The 21,973-nt window shown below is 35.9% G+C and overlaps 2 protein-coding genes, 1 long non-coding RNA gene and 1 pseudogene across 3 annotated transcripts; 3 read left to right on the top strand and 1 right to left on the bottom strand.

The window, feature by feature from the left end:
• Positions 1 to 728: 728 nt before the first annotated feature.
• On the bottom strand, positions 729 to 3,297 carry LOC147543609 (uncharacterized). The gene is made up of 4 exons (XR_015224364.1): positions 3,213 to 3,297; positions 2,617 to 2,761; positions 1,743 to 2,007; positions 729 to 1,180 (listed from the first exon to the last, which is right to left on the bottom strand). It is a non-coding gene; the product is annotated as an uncharacterized LOC147543609 (long non-coding RNA).
• Positions 3,298 to 10,083: 6,786 nt separating this feature from the next.
• Positions 10,084 to 11,277, top strand: LOC147543608 (putative germin-like protein 2-1). Its single transcript, XM_086637726.1, has 2 exons — positions 10,084 to 10,262; positions 10,525 to 11,277. Exons 1-2 carry the CDS (start codon positions 10,139 to 10,141, stop codon positions 11,058 to 11,060), a joined length of 660 nt encoding a protein of 219 aa, XP_086493852.1. The 5' UTR covers positions 10,084 to 10,138; the 3' UTR covers positions 11,061 to 11,277.
• Positions 11,278 to 12,368: 1,091 nt separating this feature from the next.
• Positions 12,369 to 14,608, top strand: LOC147543607 (photosynthetic NDH subunit of subcomplex B 2, chloroplastic-like; annotated as a pseudogene).
• Positions 14,609 to 16,817: 2,209 nt separating this feature from the next.
• On the top strand, positions 16,818 to 17,839 carry LOC147543606 (uncharacterized). Its single transcript, XM_086635478.1, has 2 exons — positions 16,818 to 17,502; positions 17,805 to 17,839. Exons 1-2 carry the CDS (start codon positions 16,818 to 16,820, stop codon positions 17,837 to 17,839), a joined length of 720 nt encoding a protein of 239 aa, XP_086491604.1.
• The last annotated feature ends 4,134 nt before the right edge of the window (positions 17,840 to 21,973 follow it).

Genomic DNA, 21,973 nt, shown 5'->3' with positions numbered 1-21,973 from the left:
ATGTCTTCATAGACATTTTCAAGACATTGATTTTGTAGACAAAATGTCTTTATAGACATTTCAAGACATTTGATCCATAGACAAAATGTCCTGGGGACATTTCAAGATCTTGAATCAATTAACAAAATGTGTAATGCATATTATATTTGTACTAATCAAAAATATATTTTTCGACTTTCGTAGACATCTGTGAATGTCTACAGACATTGATGGATATTTGGTGGATATTTGTTACTTTAATATTATTATTATTGTTTAATCACATGAAATAATATGTTTGTACTAACATTTCAAAAAATATAGTTTTCGACTTTCGTAGACATCTCTGAATATTTGTGGACATTGATGGACATTTTGGTAGACATTTATTATTTTATTATTATTATTATTTTTTTTGTTTAATCACATTAAATAATATATTTGTACTAACATTTCAAAAATATATTTTTCGACATTCGTAGACATCTGTGAATATTTGTGGACATAAATGGACATTTTGGTAGACATTTATTATTTTAATATTATTATTATTATTGTTTAATCACATTAAATAATATATTTGTATGAACATTTAAAAAAATATAATTTTCGACTTTCGTAGACATCTGTAAATATTTGTGGACATTGATGGACATTTATTATTTTAATATTATTATTGTTGTTTAATCACAGGATGGACTCCAAATGTCTCTTGTTTTTGTAAAGACATTTTGGATTCCAAATTTGTCCCAAATCCTTCACAAAATCCATCAAACTATGAAGTTTACCAAAGTCCGCGGATATTTTGTCTATAATTGAATGCTACAGACATTCAGGGATTTGTAAATGTCTAGATTTGAATGCCTCAGACATTTCAGGATTTTTAAATGTCCGGATTTGAATGCCTCAGACATTTAAGGATTTTCAAATGTCCGGATTTGAATACCTCAGACATTTCAGGATCTCAAATGTTTGGATTTGAATGCCCCAGAATTTAAGAATCCTCAAATGTCTACAAATGTCTCAATCTACTACCCCCCTCAAATAATAGATAACAAAATACTTAAAAAAATTTAAGACTATCAAATTGTTTGTAGTAACATCTAACAATAAAAAAATAAAAAACAAATACTTTCCATATACTCTTACTTCTTCAGGTCCTTGTAATCAAATTTAAGTGCCACTAAGAGGAAATATTTACCTGCAATTAGAAAGAGGAATTAAAACAAACATGTCAACTAGATTTTGGGTTGCAAAAGTCCATAACTGATAATCAAAGATTCAACATAAACGAATGCAGTAAATCAGAAACATAAATTCACCCCTTAAAAGAAAGTGTAAGTTCATTCTTCCCAAATATAAAAACTTGAGAGATAGAGTGGTTGTGGTTTTGAGAATTGAGAGGTAGAAAAGAGAAATTAAATTTATAAATTATGCTAAAAAAAAGGCTTGAAATAGAAGGAGGTTTTAATCAAATAGGTCAAAACAATATTGAAAATAAGTAAAAATACACAAAACATTTAATAACTATTATTTAGGTAAAAAAACATACAAATACTAAAATATCCTTTTGTCATTTTGTGTAACTAATTTTTGTATTTTTGTTTAAACTTTAAATCCATATAACTTTTTCTTGAGATCGATGTCGGATTTCTATGAAATTTATATATTTAGAGATGATTTTTATTATCTTCGTAACAAAATAAACTTTCAATTTTTTTTTTCAAAAACAAATTCTAGAAAAAAAAATGGCGTTTTTGTACCGTTTTTTTCTTCGGCAAACTGAGGTTGCAATATTTCTTCTGCATATTGAGTTTGCGATATTTCTTTTGCAAATTGCAAACTAAGTTTACAATATTTTTTCTCTAAACTGAGTTTGCCTTTGTAATATTGCAAACTCAGTTTGAATTAGCATTTTCCAAACTGAGTTTGCACGTTTATATAGCTGGAAACTGGGTTTGCAATCATTTTTTGTTGAATCATCGAAATTCTTCTTAGCTTCATCTAGATTTCCATCTCGGCAGTATCCTTTAATGAATAAAAAGAGTTCACATTAACATGCATATAACAAATAACTAGAAATACAAAATAGGTAATCATCAGAATAAGCCTAATGGGTTCAGATTGTAAGCTTGGGATGAATCGTATAGAAACCCAAGAGTAAATAAAGCAACTGAAGCTATCACAAACGTATAAATAAACAAACAGAGACCAGATTAACATGTGTTTTGATATGTTGAAGTTCAAATTAACATAGTGATACAAAGTAACTTCGAAATATGCACGACATAACTGAATCAACCTTGTTTTTTTTTCCCGAGGATCTCTAATAACTCACCTCTTCTGAACAATGAGAAGTCAAATACTAATCCCTCACCAAGAGAAGAAGAGATTCTATAAAAAAGAAATTACAAAAATTCTATTTTTTTTTTCTAAAAAGAATTTAGAGAAAAGAAAGGAGATCCAATATTCTAAATAGTTAAACTAATTATAGTGTGGGTACTTGCTTTCGAATATAGCTTTACAATGCTTGGTTGATGCTAGACTGCGGGAAAATGGAGAAGAAACTGAGTAAGAGAAACAAATTGCCAAGATAGGCTTAGGATTTTACAAAAAATAAAGTCAGTCTCACATTACCATTGCAAGAATTGTGAGATAGCCTGAAACAAAGAGGTTAGAGTTCATGAGTCAAATACAATTAGTTTGTGTTACTACTGCAGTAGCCCGTAATGTACACTTGCTTAACTGAAGGCGTATTAGAACCGATGTAGCTTGCAATTTACTGCAAACAAAAAGAAAATAAAGGGCAACCGTGAGAGAATAAAAATGACTCATTCTTCACTACAAACGTGACCAACTATCCTTGTTTCACATAGTTCACATTCTCTATGTTCATAATCGTTCCAACTTTCAAAACGAAAGAATGATACTTTATATAGATGAAGTAAGTCAAAACTGAAATGGAATAACCTAAGGGTAAAAAAAGAATAGAAGTTTGATGAGTCAATTCTATCGACCTCGAAAAGGTTCACACTTTATCGGCTTCTCCCTCAATATTTGAAGTCATGTAAAAATTATCTCTTTATAGAATTTCTTTATAAGAACTTCACAGACGCAAGAGCTGCTCTATGGAAGGTGTAAAAAGAAAAATAAATTGAACCTAAAATGATCAAGCCTAACATGACTTTCATCCAAACCTAAACAGAAAAAGTAAACATGAAGAAGATACTTACAATGAAGTTTGCCTCTCATTCGACGCAAAATTCTTTTAAACACTTCAAAACTACCATCAGTGAACATTGAATTTTCAGATTAGGCGTCAATTCAGCAAAGTGAAGACTTTAAAAAAATGAGGATGATCATATATGGTTCAACTTTTTCAGGAACAGAAAAGATAAAGATGAAAAAAAAAACTCAACAATTGCATACAAATATTTGGTCGAGTAAATTAAATAATAACAGGAAAGCAAAATAAAAACTTAAGTCAAGTTGAAGCCAAATAGACAAAAAAATTACCAAAGAAAGTAGTTGTTTACAAAGTTTGAGAAGAATTTGCTTCGTATACACTTCATTAACTATGCCATTTATTGGTTTTGTATTGAATTTGGTTTGGGGAACTATGTGAATGATTACAAAATGCACATTAACATGGTCTCCGATTCTAGTTGCACCACCAAATCCTATATAATAAAACAAGTCAGTCGGTTATGTGAGGTATAAAAGTGACCGTCTATTTTTATTGAAAGTTTTATAAAGATCACATCCGACAGCTGATATGCATCATTGTTTCTGTAAAACTACTCAAAATGGAAGGGTAATAGTGTCATTATTTATTATTATTTTTTAAATATCAAAATCAGTTATGGATATCTCTCCACTGAATCATATACGGATGTCTCTCCATAACTACCGCCCCATTTTCTTCTCATTCTGCTTTACTTCTCACGGTTTCTCCAAGGAAACCAATCCACTAAATCGGTTACGGATATCCCTAAACTATATAAATCACTTGCCCACAACTGGACACATATTTTTCTCTTTCTCCTATTCTCTTTTCTACTAATGTTGGAATCTAATATGTGGAGATTGTTAATTCGCGTGAATTTTTTTTTTTTTTTTCAGAATGTTACGGCGTTAGCAAGAGGGACCTTACGCGTCCGTAGGACGCGGCGGAAACCTAGTGCATTTGTTAAATAGATGTATTTGTGTCTATAGATCTAATAAGGGTAAATGTGAGACTCAAGTTAAATATTCCTACCCAAGATACAAATCAAAGAAAATATCTTCATATATATATATATATATATATATATATATATATATATATCCAAGATACAGATACACTAGAATTACGATTATTTCTATATTTATGTTATTTATTTCCAACCATTATAATTCTCTTCTATTATAAATAACACATGGAGGGTACATAGTTTTCTTCAACCTAAACTTAAATCTTTCATGGTTTCAGAGCTACAAAACTCTAAAGAATATAGTTTTGATCCTATTTTACTTCCGCTTAACTGGCAGCGGTAGCCACTTCCATGACTACCGTCTGTCGAAAACATAGTTATTTTTTTCTCCTTTATTTTCTTTTCTAGTTTTTGAATTAGTTTCGTTCACACTTCTCAATAAATTTGGTCAAGATTTACCGTCAAAGTTTTTTGAAATTTTTCGATAAGATTTTAATGGTGGAAATTCTAGTTATCAATATTATCGGTTATGGGTTTCAGAGGTTTTTGTTATCAATGATGGACGGACTATTTATAATAGGAAGGAGACCATCAATCTTAATGAGTTTCATGGATGGAGTTAAATTGGTGTTCAAGAAAGTTTAAAGTTAATTCATTATTGGTGCAGGAACGGTAAGAAAAAAAGGGTAGTTTTGGTTTTCTTTTTCGCCGATCGATAATATCGGTTGTTGTTGTTTGTCGTCATTCGGAGTGCAAGGTTGTTGTATCCTCGTCAATGTTTTTTGTCAGTTTGTCTTCACAAGACAGACATCTCGTGTTGTTAATATGAGCCTCTGAACCCAGAGTGGTTATGCTCACTAAGTGCGACTCTTCTCGTTGTTAATATGTCATGTTTGTTCGTTATTACTGCCTTAAGAATTCTACCGATACACGAAAAAAATAAAAACTTCTTCATCAACCAATTCAATTTTCTTAATGAAGAACGTGTCAAAGAATCGTCTTCTCAAGTTATTTTCCAAATTGAACTTTTAGTTGATCCTCGCTCAATTTGCGGGAGGGTAATAAGGGTAAATGTGAGACTCAAGTTAAATATTCCTACCCAAGATACAAATCAAGGAAAATGTTCTCATATATATCTCCAAGATACGGATACACTAGAATTTAGATTACTTCTATATTTATGTTATTTATTTCCGACCATTGTAACTTTCTTCTATTATAAATAAACATGGAGGTGTATGGGTTTCCTCAACTTAAACCTAAATCTTTCAGGCTCCTACTTATATTTGGCTTTGCCGACTTTCTGGTCAACCAACTTTGTGGGCAACCAACTTTGTGGGCAACAACGGGTATAGACTACGAAAGAGTGAAAGAAAGTTATATTAATTTCATTGCTTTTCAACCTAAACACCCCAAATTATTCTTTCACGATTTCGAAGAAATTCAATTCATTCACTAACCTAGTTGATTCAACCCTAAATTAATGAATTGAATTCCTTAAATATCAACTAAATCAAAACCATCCTTCAATTCATTCACCAACCTTTTTGAATTGCATTTCAATTCATTCAGTAACCCAAATATGAACTAAATGAACCAACCGTACCTCCTTAAATCAAAACCCTCATTCAATCAAAGCCTTTAATCAATCAAAACCCTCATTCATGACCTAGTTATTAACATCAACCCTAAATCGAAACCTTCATTCAATCAAAGCCCTCATTCAATCAAAACCTTCAGTCAACCAAAACCCTCATTTATTAAAAACCCCAGAGTAATAAAGCGATAGAGAGAGAGAGAGAGTCGAACATCAGTGTTTATTGTTTAACCAACTTACTTGAATCATCACCCTCCAAAATTATATGAAGTGGAAAACCTAAATAATATCTATTGTGAGAGAGACGGATAACAAGTGTGAGAGAGAGACACAGAGAGAGAGAGATAGAGAGGGTTACCTGCAATGAGCGGGTAAGCGGGAAAACCATTGACAGATGATGGGGAGAGAAGGTGAAAAGAAGTTGGGTGGGGATGAGCTGTTTGGGGGTAAGTTCAAAAAAGAGAATTTTTTGAAGATGTTTTTTTTCTTCTTTTCTTAATTTAAACCCTTTGATGAAAAAATGATCACATCCATGAGATAAACATTTGAGAGGGAATCCTAACCATTGGGAGGAGGGGGAAAGATGCCCTATTATATTATCAAGAATGATATATTGGGCGACAAATTTAGACCTACACTATAGCGACCAATCATATGACGACACCGAAAGGGAGGGCAATTGCATCCACCTTCTTGATCGAAATCACTTTCTCTTTCTTAATCGTATAGTTCACTTATATACGATTACATTACTACCCAATACAAATTTATGTGGGTGGTTCTTGAAGTACACAAGAATTGAAACAAAATACAACATTAGCTAATAGACTAGTCATTATATTACAATAACAGAAACTCCTTTTGTATTCATATCATTGTAACCACTCAATATACATGATATTTTTAAGATCAGTAACACAATAGAGAGAGGCCACTTTTTATATAAATTTACCAATTGCCAGAGTTAAAAACTAATCTAATCCATATGCTTACAAAGAGAATGGATTTATATAGTAAAATCAAATTGTTCATAATAACGGATCATTGTTCCCTCTTATACTTAGAAATATTATTTGGGATGAATTATAAGCAGATGATCACAAATCGAATCATCTAGAATTTCAGAGAAAAAAAAAGAGAAATGGGTAGAGATGAGTTTGAAACAGAGGAGAGAGAGAAGAGATTGAAGTTATGATGAAGATGGATAATAGTTTTGAAGAAAGAAAACCCAGAAACAAAATTATTAACAATAGTTTTGAAGATGGATAATAGTGTTGAGAAGAGATTGGTTAGTTTTGAAGAAAGCCAACCCAGATGAAGATGGATAATAGGTTTGTATCCAGTTGGAGAAGTAGTTGTTCTGTCAAAGTCATCAAGTGGTAGGTTGGTAGCAGTAGTTCCAGAGGAAGAAGATGAAAAGTTGGAATCTAATGACTAATGGAAAGGGGGTCATCATTAAGTAACAGTAACTAATAGTCTGATACTACTACTATTAACAAGGAGTTAGAAACCAAACCATGTTCCCTACATCAGTAGTACTTGATTTTACTTATTCCCTTTTCATTCTGTTTTAAGTCTAATACAAGTTTGTAAACCAATTTCTGCTTGTCTTCTTAGTTCTTCCTTCCACACCTTAACTCCTAAAAACCCATGTCCGAAGTCCTCTGAAAAGAATAACCCATGTTTTCTTTTTCCTCTTTTGTGTGATCATTTTGATGTCTTGACCTAAAAATGGAACAAGAACTCTTCTCTTGCTGAAATTGCTATAATATTATGACCTTAATCAAGATGTAAGCTTGACCCAGAACAAGAACTTTAATTCTACCTTTTTGAAAATCATTGAGAAAGTAGAAATGTAAGTTTTAATCCAATAGTAGAAGAGAGGAACGACCAGGAGCGAGGATGGACTAAAGAGAGTGGCAATTTCGTTAATACTTAGACTTATATGGGGTATTTCTACTGTTACCCTTTTCATTAGTGTGGATGCAAGCTGGCACCACCTTGCGCTCTTGTTGAATGCCGTTGATCTTGGAAATCAAGGGCCACGAGCTCGAGCTCATACCTCACCGTATGAGCTCGAGCTCAATGAATCAAAGCTCGTCATCTTTTACTTACTTTTTTGTTTCTAATCTAGACCGTCGAAAGAATCAATGGTTCAGATCTAGGATGGGCGGAGGGGCTTAATCAAGAATGCGGTGAAATCGTGGGGTGAAATGCGAATTCTACAAAAGTTGGAAAATCACGTGAATGGTTGTTAAAGATTGCCACGTTTTGTCATATGATTGGTCGCTATGGTGTAGGTCTAAATTTGTCGTCTAGTATATCATTTCTGTTCTATTATTATATAGATGCCGAATGAATATTGATATTAGTGGAATTCATTTTCTATTTCAAATTATTTTTCGCGTGAAAGGACTTCTGAAGTCATTTTCACATTTCCAGATAGTGGATAACGGTTACATGCTCATTGCAATATCTTCTTTGTGGTTGATAAATTTTCTAATTGGTATTGTTAGATATTTCATGGTGATGGTTTACATTAACAATGTATGATGTTACGTGTTACTAATTTTCTGTAATGTTATTCATGCACCGTAACTGTGACATTTGAATGAGAATTTGAGATATTTTTCTGAAGAAGACCAATCAACTTCTTTTATTTGTAAGTGTTTCTTATCAGAATTATGTCGTTGAAGTAGTTGAACAGTGAACCAACATGACGAATAAATACATAAAACATTAACTCGATCGTAACATTTGCTCATTCGCATCGTGTGCTCAATATCCAATGTGTTTGAAAGAACTGTCCATGCCCCGCAAATACAGAATATATATATATATATATATATATTAACAAAAAGAAGTATAATAATGGGATATCCAAGTGGATTGTGGTTTTTGATCAGCTCAGACAATTTATATTATCAAGACCTAAAATGGATAATTTGAAGTTTTCTACTAATATATAGCATTTGAAGTTTTCTACTAACATATAGTAATTGGTGAAATGACAATTTGAATTTGATATAATCAGCCGCCTTCAAGATATAAAAGGATAATAATGGGATGTCAACATGGTAAGGTAACCTAATTCAGCAATGACTTGGTACACGTACATTTTTTTTTTCTAACCAAGTGGTTCAACTGATAATAGGTCAAAAGAAAATACTAAAAAGTTAGACCAATTCTTTTCTCAAATCTCCTCTAGATGTTTCAGTATTATATATCGAAATGGCTAGTTTCAACAATTTAATGAGGAGGTCCAATTGTTGATTTCAAATATCTCAAGACCAATCGTTGGATTGTTTCACATAGTCAAGAGTTGTATGGGAAATATTTGGACAAAGATCTCATGACCAAGAATATAATATCCACCTCTCCGATAGACGTGTGGTGGGGGTGCGAGGGGTGCGAGTTGTGCGTTCTCATCGCGGCCCACCACACATACATAAAGTCAAAAGAATATTAGTTGCGAGGTGTTTGAGATTTTGAGCAAATTCCACTTGTTCGATTGCTTATTTTTATATATTGTCGTTTCCACTCATCCAGCTCTCTTGTTTGGAGTCAAGAATTTTTTAAATCCGTTTTTAAGATAATTAGATATTGATGTTCGTAATATTTGAACAAGGAAGTCTCATGACGAAGAATGTAATACTCACTACTGAGATCCAGTAGCGTGTGGTGGGGGTGCGAGCAACCGCAACCCCACCCATATAGGGGTTCCCTTTTGTACACAAAGTCAAAATAACATTAGCTGCGACGTTTTTTGAGATTTTGAGCAAATTCCGCTCATTCAATTGCTTATTTTTTTTGAGATTTTGAGCAAATTTCATTCATCGAGTTCTTGAGTTTGGAGTCGAGAATTTTTTAAATCTGACTCTTAGTGAATGAGATATTGATGTTCAAAATATCGAACTTTATATGGATGTGGAAAATTGGACAGATGATTAAATTGAGTGGGAGCCAAAATTTAAATCTCATACTGTTAAAAACTTCAATCAAATTTTTTTTGATATTGTCGTAAAAGATCCCTATTTAAAGTTTCGCACCAGACCCAATATGGCCATATTCTCAGCTACACCAGTCCGCGCGCCCCGAGCAACGAACGTGTAGGAATAGTCACTACTCACAAATGACCAAATATAAAAAATCATGAAAAATTACACGTCGAAGCTAAATTTAAGCTTCATCTAGTAGGTGGAGGATTCATTCAAACAATTCATTGTTTAACTTCAACATGTAACTTTTTATGATTAAATGAGACCATTTCAATGAACTTCTTATATAAATATTACATAGTATTCTGAATCAAACAAAACAACAAGTCATATTCATCTCTTAGAATTGATCAGCTTAAGAGCAAACAACAATGGGTAGCTTCTTTCTTGGTGAAGTTCTTCTTTTCTTGGCTTTGTTTTCCTCCATTGCCTTTGCTTCTGATCCAAGTCCTCTTCAGGACTTCTGTGTTGCTATCAATGACCCAAATGCTGCAGGTATATTTTCATACTTTTAACTACCCCTATAAGTGAATATACAATTAGATTGTTTCATTTAGAGTCAAGATTTAAAATGTGTCCCAACTCGAATATTTCTGTCTGAGCTGGACGGTTATTGTGGCCTTACATGAGATATGGTAGCTAGAGTGTTCTACAATTAGCTCCAGGCAAAGCTCAGAGTTTGAGATTGAACTCATTGAATCATTTTTTTCGTTTAAGTACTTCAGCTAATTCCAAACTTGATTTTTGATATATGCAGTGTTAGTGAATGGTAAATTCTGCAAGAACCCTAAACTTGCAACGGCCGATGACTTCTTCTTCTCTGGACTAAGTAACCCAGGAAACACAGCGAACAAAGTCGGTGCAGCTGTCACACCAGCTAACGTAGTTCAAATCCCAGGACTTAACACTCTCGGCATCTCATTGGTTCGTATAGACTACGCACCAGGTGGAATCAATCCACCTCACACCCACCCTCGAGCCACTGAGGTCCTAATAGTTTTCGAAGGTACCCTACATGTTGGGTTTGTCACTTCAAATCCTGATAACAAGCTCTTCACAAAGACCCTTCACAAAGGTGATGTGTTTGTATTCCCTGAAGGACTCATTCATTTCCAACTCAATACTGGAAAGACTAACGCGATTGCTTTTGCGGGTCTGAGTAGCCAGAACCCCGGTGTTATTACCATTGCGGCAGCTGTTTTCGGATCTAAACCGTCTATTGATGACAATATTTTGAGCAAGGCCTTTCAAGTTGACAAAAAAATAATTGATGAAATTCAATCTAAGTTTTAATTGTTGGAGAATGTAAACTCCTAAAATTAAGTTTGAAGTCTTGAAGTACTACTTAGACTTCCTGATACATTTATTTATTAAGCATTCCATTTTAATGGCAGATGAGATTGTATAATCGTCTTGTTGTGTGATTGTATAGTTTTTTTTCTTGGAAAGAAACTCTATTTGGAAGAGAAAATGAATATTAAATAAATAAACAAAACTATTACATATAAAAGCGGATGACCCATCGAAATCCATGGCCGACTACCCTAGGATTACATGTATAGACAGGTTACGTACAGATCTGTGTCTTCAACCGAGACCCATCAAAATTCGAATACCAAAATCCTAATCATATTTTCTTTCTTCTGTCTTTTATGTCGCTCTGATTAATCATCTCTCTTCTTTCTCGAACACTTAACACTATCTTCTGTGTTCACTTTTGAACCCATTGTTGCCATCGGAGCCAATTTTGTATCGGTTTGATTCGTATAACTTAGAAAATGAACACATCAATACGTTTGTCTTTTCGAGCTCTTAAGTTCAGAGCCAACAATCACTCACTTCCGATTTCGGATGAATGAGATATTTAAATTTGAAGTTTGGACGAAATGGTTAGAGCTATCCGAGTTCCGCTAAGCTGGGGACTAAACTAAAAAGTATTACAGTGAATTCGGGGATCAAAAAGCAAATCGAAAATGTTAGTTAGGGAATTAAATGGAAAAGTGAAAACGCTCGAATCCAATGGTGGACGGTCCACCTGCCAGATCATGTGTTTGCCTTACGGTGTGCTTCGGGATAAGCTTCTAGAAGCTCCAGATCGAGAGATCTGACGGACACAAATATCCCTTCTTTGAGCACAAGGTAGAATTCCGCGAAGAGCAAAATCTGACGGTTGTGCCCTATGCCATCGTGATAAATTCGACATGATCAGACGACACTCTCGTTCCTTCCACAAATTTTCTCTTAATCTAACGATCCTCATCACTGCAGACACTTGTAATACCTCAAACGTCACATCTCTAGTCCCAACAGTCACAAAATCTGTCCCAATTGCCAACAAATGTGTTCCTTTGCACCCACCTATTCCAAACGGACGCAACACGAAGAACAAGCTTAGCAACGTAAGTTTGAAGATAAAGAAACTTACCAACGTAAGTTGGTAAGTTTTAGAATTGATAGGATTCTGGAGTCCACCAGAGAATATAGAGTAGAAATTCAAAATTACAAGGGAAATTTTAAAGGCAATGCCCAAACTTGTTAAAGACAATATATTTTCCACCTATGATTTGGTCAAAAGAAGTTGACCAAGTGTAGTTAGAGGCAATGCCTAATTTGAGGGTATCTATCAGCCACTTTTTCCCTTCTTCTTCTCCGGCAAACAGTCACCGGCCGGTGATCTCCGGCTGGCGACTTTTTTTTCATCACTTTCTTCTTTCCCCTTCCTTCTCTTTTTTTCTCCTTCTTTCTTTTTCTTCTCTCCCTGTTTCTCTCTCTACTCTCTCTCTACCCTCTCTCTATAACATTTTCGGCGAAGGGTTACCCCTTCGTCGGAGGCCTAGAAAACTAGACCTTTAAAGGTCTGGTTTTCCAGACGTGAAGGTCTGGTTTCCAAACCTCCAGCAAGGGGTAACCATTCGCCTGAGACGTTATAGACAGAGTAGAGACAGGGGCAGAGAGAGAAGAAAGGAGAAAGAAGAACAAGGAAGAGAAAAAAAAATTAAAGTCGCCGGCCGGAAATCACCTGTCAGCGACTGTTTTCTCTTCGCCGGAGATGGAAGGAAAAAGAAGAAAAAAGTTTTTTTTATGGTCGCCGGCAGGCGACAACCTAACGGCGTCAATTGTCCCGTTAGGTCAAATATAAGTTGAGACATTGCCTTCTTTGCATACATTGCTTTTAACCATTTTAGGAATTCTCTTTAGGGAGAATTACTTAAACCCCCCCAATTCTGATAATGTGTTTACTGAAACCTCCCACTTTTATTAGTAATTACTGAAACCCCCCACTTTCATTAGATTTGACGGTATTGTGCCGTCAGAAAGAGTAAAATGACCAAAAGACCATTTACTAAAACCGGACGTAATAAAAGTGGGGGGAAATGGGACGCCTTCGACTAAAATGTAGGGCGTTTATATCACTGAAGTGTCTTCTCCCTCACGGCCTCACGTACTGAACCCAAATCGCTCCTCTCCTCCTCCCTACTGAAACCAGACGAACTCCCACCTCCATGAAACGATCTCCCTTGCTGAAACCAGACGAAGAAAAATCAAGAAGCTCACGTTCCGAAGACAAACCACTCAAACTACCCCTCAGACCACCACCCAAACCACCACTCCATCTTCACTTGACCAACAATTTGGCTGGAAAGGCATCAAATTTACACAATCCGGCGACACCCCAATTGCCCAACTTACTGTTAGAAATGGAAGTTCTCTTTCTCTTCGAATACCCGACGGTCTAGTTACCTCCTACAAACCAAAAGTTTTTTGGAAAGATGATGGTTATGAAGAAGTTCTTTATACTGTACCCGGTCCTGTTGGTTCAAATTCTATCAAAGGTGGTATTGGTTTAGTCCTTAATGATGTTTCTAACTCCATTGATGCTCTTCAGGTACTTCATTATATACCTTAACCATCTTACTGAAAACAGAAAACAAAAAACTCAAATTTAACTCCGTTTTTTCGCTTATTTATATCACATTCACTTGTCGGTATATTCGATCTCATCTGTTAGTATATTTCGATCTCAATTATGGGTTCTTCTAATTCGGTTAGAGAAATTTTATTTCAGCTATTTTGTTTCTTGTTGCAGGTGGAGTTGAGTTGCGGTAATGGAACCCTTGACATAACTTACATTATTTCATTGTATCCTTTCAGTATGGCAACAACAGTAGTAGTTAAAAACAACGGCAAAAAGCCCGTAAATTTAACGACTGCTATTTTATGTCATTTGAAATTTAAAATGAGAGGTAAATCTGCAATTCAAGGACTTAAAGGTTGTTTATACTGTACTCATCCACCGTTATCTTCGACCTTCGAAATCTTGTCTCCTGCTGAAACAATGAAACCTGATTCTTCTTCGGGTTGGTTTCTAGTCCTGAACCTGAACTTAAACAAGGCTTATGGGCAGTAGCAGATAATCTATTCACCATGTTGAAGAAAATGTTTAGTAGAGTTTATACTGCACCTCCTACTGAAAGAGTAAAGAGAATATATAGAACTCCGCCTTTGAAATATGAAACGATCGATCAGGTAAACACTTTCTTAGAAATTCTCATTTTTTTCGACTTCTGTTTTGATGGTTTCGAGTATTTTTCATCATTTTGGGTGTTTCTTAGATCAATTTGCTTTGTTTTCTCTTCGTTTTTCAGGGTCGAGAACTTCTATTTAGGATTATAAGGATGGGTTATGATGATATTTACTTGTCAAGTCCCGGTTCTTTCCACGACAAATATGAAAAAGACTATTTTATTTGTACGGGTCCTGCGTCTATGTTAGTGCCCGTAGTTGTGAATCCGGGCGAAGCTTGACGAGGGGCACAAGTTATTGAGCATGACAATTTTTAATTAACATAAAAATCATAGTTTATCTTTCTAAATTTTTGTAAAATGAATGAATTGGTTCATTATGATCAACCAAATATTTTGTTGAAAGAATGATCAACCAAATTGAAATGTAAACATGAAGCCCTAATAACAATGTCATTCAAATTTGATCCAATTCTCTACTCTGGTTCTGGTATGTATGAAATCGTTTTTGAAGTTGTGGTCGGTGAAATAACGAGAAAAACTACTTCGTTGAACAAGAACTTCAAGCGCATTTTAGTGTCTAATTTCGCTGTTATAACTAAGTAGAAAGTAATTACTAATAAAAGTGGGGGGTTTTAGTAAACGCATTATCAGAAGTGGGGGTATTGGAATAATATATTCATTATATTATATTGGAGAATATACCAATACTATTGGGATAATATTCCCATCATATTATAATATATGATATAAAGAATATTGGAATAATATACAAATCATATATACACATATATTGTATTTGTATATTATTACAATATCTATTGAAATAATATATTGAATAAAGCACAATTGGGAAGGAAGATCATCTCAAAGGATTGAAGACTATCAAACGGATCATGTGTCAGGATCCAACGATCACCAATACTTGCATATATTTAGCTTTCCAATACTTTGTATTTATCAATATTTATGTAACATATTTGCACTTCTAATTATGTAAATAGGACCTATGTAAAGTCTATAAATACTTCATATTCAAGTCAATACAATTCACCTTTGAATTCATACTTCTCTCTTGTGTCTCTCTACATCTCTCAATTTAACATGGTATAAGAGCAAGGTTATTAGTGGGATATTACTCTCAAGTTATAAGGAGTTCCATTATTGTTCGGTTCGATTGTCTTACGATCAAGCAAAGGATTATCACTTTTATATACTCACTCATTACCACTCAAAGGTCAGTAACAAATTCAAAAAAAAAAAAAAAATCTGATTTTTTTTCATTTTTTTTTTCTTCTCGATTTTTTTTCGATTTATTAGGCTTTTATTAAGCCAGAAAATCAATTTCACCCTGTTCTGGAATTAACTAAACCTAACCCAGAATGAGTTCTAACCCATCCAGACTAGAATAACCTAGTCCCGGTTTTGTTTTTCAAACCCGGAATAGCCTTATCCAATTTTTTTTAAAACTGGACAACACCATCCCGGTTTCTTCTAATACCAGGATAGACTTACGGACAAACCCAGAACCAAAATCTCAAATTGGTTCCCGACCTCATCACAGGAGAACTTATCTTCTCCGATGAGAACAACCACTCCGGCCAATTTCCGGCATTTTTTTTCGATTCTAATCGCACTAGTTAACAATATATAGGTGTTTATCACATATTAATGAGTTAATTACATGATTTCGGTGCTTATTTGGGATCCAAAAAACGACTTTACAGAGAGTTTCAAATTTGTTTCTCTCTCTAGAAATCAACAATAATCGGTTAGTACTAATCTAATTAGTCTCCCAAATCAGACTATAAATGATCTAAAAACCACGACCGACCAACCCTTTGTTGTTTTCTACGTTTTTTTTTTCGTCGTCGATTTTCTCTTTTCGGCGGCAGAAACCTTAGTTCTAAGTATTCCTGACGTACCTATCGCGACTGTTCCCAACCGTCTCTGAGTTATATTCTGACGGTAATTACCGTCACCTTTAATATAATATTTATTTCCTTACCAAAAAAAAAAAAAAAAAACAATATAATAAGCAAACAAATTAATTTCAAATAGCTTATTTTTTCTTTCTTCACAGTTCCTTCATGGCCACTGACAACCCCACAATGGCGAATAACGATGTCTTCGACACGACTACCCAGAGTCCTATAAACACCTCTGACACATCACGCACTGTTAACCCAGTTTGCGATGAATATTATGTGCATCCTTCAGATACTGGTACTTCCGTTGTCCAATCTCCGGCTCTCACTGGACATGACTACGCGACTACGCGACTTGGGCTCATGGCATGCACAACGCCATTGTCATTAACAACAAACAAGGATTCATCGATGGCTCTTTGCCCAAACCCACGGATTCCACCCATCTCCATGCTTGGATCCGCTGTGACACAATGGTTAAGAGTTGGATCCTCAACTCCGTCAGCTCTGACATCCGCAGTAGCATTATGCATTCGACTTCAGCTTTTGAAGTTTGGAAAGGTTTAAAAGAAAGGTATGCCAAATCCAACTCTCCTTACATGTATCAGTTGCGAAAATCCATTGCTTCCCTTCGTCAAGAAGCTTTGACTATTTCTGCTTACTTTTCCCAACTGAAAACTTACTGGGACGAGTTAGATTCCCTCCTCCCTCCCCAATCATGCGCTTGTGTTATTGGGAAGGCAACCATTGAGTACCATCACTCTGTCCGTACGATGGAATTTTTAATGGGACTGCATGAACGATTTTCACCCATTCGTAGTCAGATCCTACTTATGGACCCCTTGCCCTCTTTGGCCAAAATTTATAATATGGTTACTCAAGAGGAGCAACAACAATATATTGTTGCTGGTTCACCCTTTGACAATTCTGCTCTCACTACTAAGATCGCGGCTGCTGCCAAACAACATACTCAGAATTCTCAAAGAGGTAAACGACCACGCCCTTATTATAGTACTTGCAAAATGCACGGGCACTCCACTGAAAATTGCAACAAGGGTGTACTATGTGATCATTGCCACAAACCAGGGCATACAAAAGAACAATGCTTCCAACTACACGGCTATCCAGAACGTAAAAACATTCCCCACCGCACTCTAGCTGTATCCAGTTCATCCACCAACAACACGTCTGCAACTCCGATCTTAAGTCAAGAACATTATGATCGACTTATCACACTTCTCGAAGCCAGTGCTGCCCCTGGTTCTAAGGCGACTTTAATGTCAGGTACAATTTTAATGTCTAACCCTTCTTCTTGGATTGTAGATAGTGGTGCCTCTAACCACGTTAGTTTTTCCCTAAGTGCCTTCAGCTCTTACGACTTGGCCCCCCCATCGTGTTATGTACAAATACCTGATGGGACCACCTATTTGGTGAAACATATTGGCAGAGTAGTTTTTTCAAACACTCTCTCAATTGATAATGTTTATTACATTCCAAGTTTTAAATTTAACTTGATTTCTGTTAGCCAAATAAGTAAATCTTTACATTTGGATGTCAATTTTTCTCTAACTCATTGTGTTTTCCAGGAACACTTGACGACTCGGCAGATTGGTCTGGCTGATGAAATTGATGGCCTCTACATCCTTCGTAGAAATTTTTCAGTACTCGCTTTCAATAAGCCGCTCGACATTTGGCATCGTCGACTTGGGCACCCTAGTTTAGGACGCCTTAAATTTTTAGCTGAACAATTTAATTTTATTTCTTATGAGAAATCGCATGAATGTTTTGTATGCCCTATGGCAAAGCAACAAAAGTTACCATTTAATAAAAGTACTTCATTGAGTAAATTTTGTTTTCAATTAATCCATGCCGATATTTGGGGACCCTTTTCTGTCCTATCTTTAACCAACAAACGGTATTTTCTCACCCTTGATGACGATTTCTCCAGATATACTTGGACATTTCTTATGGAATCCAAGTCTGAAACTAAGAAATACTTAGATTTCTTTTTTAAATTCAGTACCAAACAATATCACAAGACTATCAAGTCTATTTCTTGCAATCAGACTACAATGTCTTCAAGTCCGATTGAAATTTTTCGTTCTGATAATGGAACCGAGTTCCTTAGTAAGGATTTACAATCTTGGTCGAACGGTATTATCCACCATCGTAGTTGTGTCTCGACTCCTCAACAAAATGGGGTAGTTGAACGCAAGCACCGACACTTACTTGATGTGGCACGTGCTCTTCGTTTTCAAGCACATGTTCCACTCACATTTTGGGGTGAGTGTTTAAAAACAGCAACTTATTTGATTAATAAGATGCCAACTCCCATTTTGTCATATAAATCGCCTCATGAAATTTTATATGAGACAATTCCAGATTACAAGAACCTCCGCGTTTTTGGTTGCCTCTGCTTTGGCCACAATGTCAACATAAAAAATAAGTTTGATCCTAGAGCAAAACCAGGTGTTTTCGTCGGTTATCCTCCGGGTAAGAAAGGATACACAATCTACGACCTAGAGTCCAAATTACTCTACGACTCCCGAAATGTAACCTTCTTTGAAGACAAATTTCCCTTTATGATAAAGGACAATGTTCATTCGTCTACTGACTCTTCGATTCTCCCTCCTTTTAAATTGGACGATTACACCCTCCATCCAACGACGCCTATATTTTCACCATGTCAAGACGAATATCAGTCACCATCTTGGATGGAGCCCCTGGTTTCCTATAATGCCACTACTCCTTCCACCATTTCCCCTATGGTGGAATCTCCATCAACTTCTTACACCCCGATTACCTCCGACCCAAACCTCAACGATGGGAACGACCCTTCACCATCCTTATCTTCCCCTTCGATTGAGCCTTCTTCGACTAATCAAAATCTTGAACCCACAACTACTTCACCGCTTCCGCACTCTGACATCGGCTCTCCGCCAGTGACACAACCAGAGGATGAACAACCACTTCCTTCTCGACCACTTCGTACCCGAAATCCGCCACCTTACTTGGCTGACTATCTTTGTTCGTGTACTGTTACACCGACCTCCTACACACCATATCCATTAACAGACTACATTGGTTTCGAGCGTTTTAGCCCTTTTCATAAGGCATTTCTTACTTCGATCATCGCTACAGAAGAACCAAAATCTTATACGGCCGCCAAGGAAATTCCAAAATGGCGTGACGCTATGGCTAAAGAAATCTCAGCCCTCGAACAGAACAACACGTGGGATCTGACCCCTTTACCACCTGGCAAGAAACCCATTGGTTGTAAGTGGATTTACAAAATAAAATACCGCTCTGATGGTTCAATTGAACGTCATAAAGCGCGACTCGTTGCCAAGGGTTATACCCAAGTTGAGGGCATCGACTATCACGACACCTTCGCCCCAGTCGCCAAATTGGTCACTGTTCGTGTCTTACTCTCTCTTGCTGCCATCCGAGGATGGCCACTCCATCAATTGGATGTCAACAATGCATTTCTTCAAGGTGACTTAAATGAAGAGGTGTACATGAACATCCCACCTGGTTTTGGCAAACCAGGCAATAATCAAGTATGTCGCTTGAACAAATCTCTCTATGGTTTGAAACAAGCCTCCAGACAATGGTTTGCTAAATTTTCTACCGGTCTAAAGGCCGAAGGGTTCAACGAATCTTCCTCCGACCATTCTCTTTTCTGTTATTTTCATGGTTCGACTGTAATTTACATTCTTGTCTATGTTGATGATATCATCCTCACGGGCAATAATGACAAGGCGATTCAATCTCTTCGGCAGCGTCTTGAACAACGATTTTCCCTTAAAAATCTAGGACGCCTCCAATACTTTCTTGGAATTGAAGTTTCTCGTTCGCCCAAGGGTATCTTTCTCTGCCAACGAAAGTACACCTTAGACATTCTTCGAGACTCTGGTCTCCTCGGAGCCAAACCTGTTTCATTCCCAATGGAACAACATTTGAAATTGCTACTGACAGACGGTACACCTTTAGATGACCCCACACAATTTCGTCGTCTGATTGGTCGACTTCTTTATGTCACTATTACGCGACCTGACATTGCATTTTCGGTCAACTACCTTAGTCAATTTATGCAACACCCCCGCACTACCCATATGGATGCGGCGACTCGAGTTCTACGATACTTGAAAGGTACCCTAGATCATGGGATTCTCCTTTCATCGTCCAGCTCTCTCACAATTTCTGGCTTCACTGATTCTGATTGGGCCAGTTGTCCTATTACTCGGCGTTCTACCACCGGCTACTTCACTATGTTAGGTGCAAGCCCATTATCTTGGAAATCCAAGAAACAACCGACTGTTTCTCGCTCCTCCGCAGAAGCAGAATATCGAGCCCTTGCTTCTCTAACAACAGAACTTCAATGGTTGAAATATCTATTTCAGGACTTACGCATTCCAATTCCTGAACCATTTCAGGTTTATTGCGACAATATGGCGGCAAATCCTGTTTTTCACGAACGAACTAAACATATCGAGCTCGATTGTCACTTTGTTCGTGAGAAACTTGAGTCCGGTCTTATTAAGACGACCCACATCCGCTCTTCCGAACAAGTAGCTGACATTTTCACAAAGCCGCTTGGTTCAGACCAGTTTCACCGGTCAGCATCCAAGTTGGGCTTGTCTCAAATTTCTTCACCTGCTCCAACTTGCGGGGGGGGGGGGGAGGGGTATTGAAATAATATATTCATTATATTATATTGGAGAATATACCAATACTATTGGGATAATATTCCCATCATATTATAATATATGATATAAAGAATATTGGAATAATATACAAATCATATATACACATATATTGTATTTGTATATTATTACAATATCTATTGAAATAATATATTGAATAAAGCACAATTGGGAAGGAAGATCATCTCAAAGGATTGAAGACTATCAAACGGATCATGTGTCAGGATCCAACGATCACCAATACTTGCATATATTTAGCTTTCCAATACTTTGTATTTATCAATATTTATGTAACATATTTGCACTTCTAATTATGTAAATAGGACCTATGTAAAGCCTATAAATACTTCATATTCAAGTCAATACAATTCACCTTTGAATTCATACTTCTCTCTTGTGTCTCTCTACATCTCTCAATTTAATAGGGGGTAAAACATAAGATGGCAAGAAAGTAATATTGAAAATATCAAAGTTAAATCTAACAAAAGTGGGGGGTTTCAGTAATTACTAATAAAAGTGGGGGGTTTCAGTAAACACATTATCAGAATTGGGGGGGGGGGGGGGTGGGGTTTCAGTCATTCTCCCTTCTCTTTATCAAGCTTGCCTTTAACAACTTTGGGCGTTGCCTATAAAATCTCCCAAATTATAATTGATAAAATGATAGGATGCTCATTACAACTTACTAGGATTGCTTATATAGCATCAAAGGCACCTAGGGACTACTAGAAAACAATAAATAACCTAGGGAACTGACAAACAAAACAGAAAAACATTAAAACATAAATTCAGACTTTGGATTTGGATAACTAAAACAAAACCCTTTACAAATTCTATTGTTGTCCTACATCAGTCCCTTCTACTTCAAAAGAACTCGTTCTCAAGTTATCCTCAAGATATATCGCCTCATCTTCGTTGAACTCATATAGATCAACCACATTAAAGGTGTTCGAAATCTCCATTGTATGCAGCAAATCAATAACATAACATTGTCATTAAAACGCTTAAGAACTCTAAAGGGACCATACTTTCGATGTTTTAGCTTGTTATAT

Source organism: Eschscholzia californica, unplaced genomic scaffold (assembly GCF_041429995.1).
Source record: "Eschscholzia californica isolate CP2 unplaced genomic scaffold, dmEscCali1.0.p SCAF_4, whole genome shotgun sequence".
Lineage (NCBI taxonomy): Eukaryota > Viridiplantae > Streptophyta > Magnoliopsida > Ranunculales > Papaveraceae > Eschscholzia > Eschscholzia californica.
The sequence above is the reverse complement of the archived record's forward strand: the minus strand, read 5'-3'. Positions and strand labels throughout refer to the sequence as shown.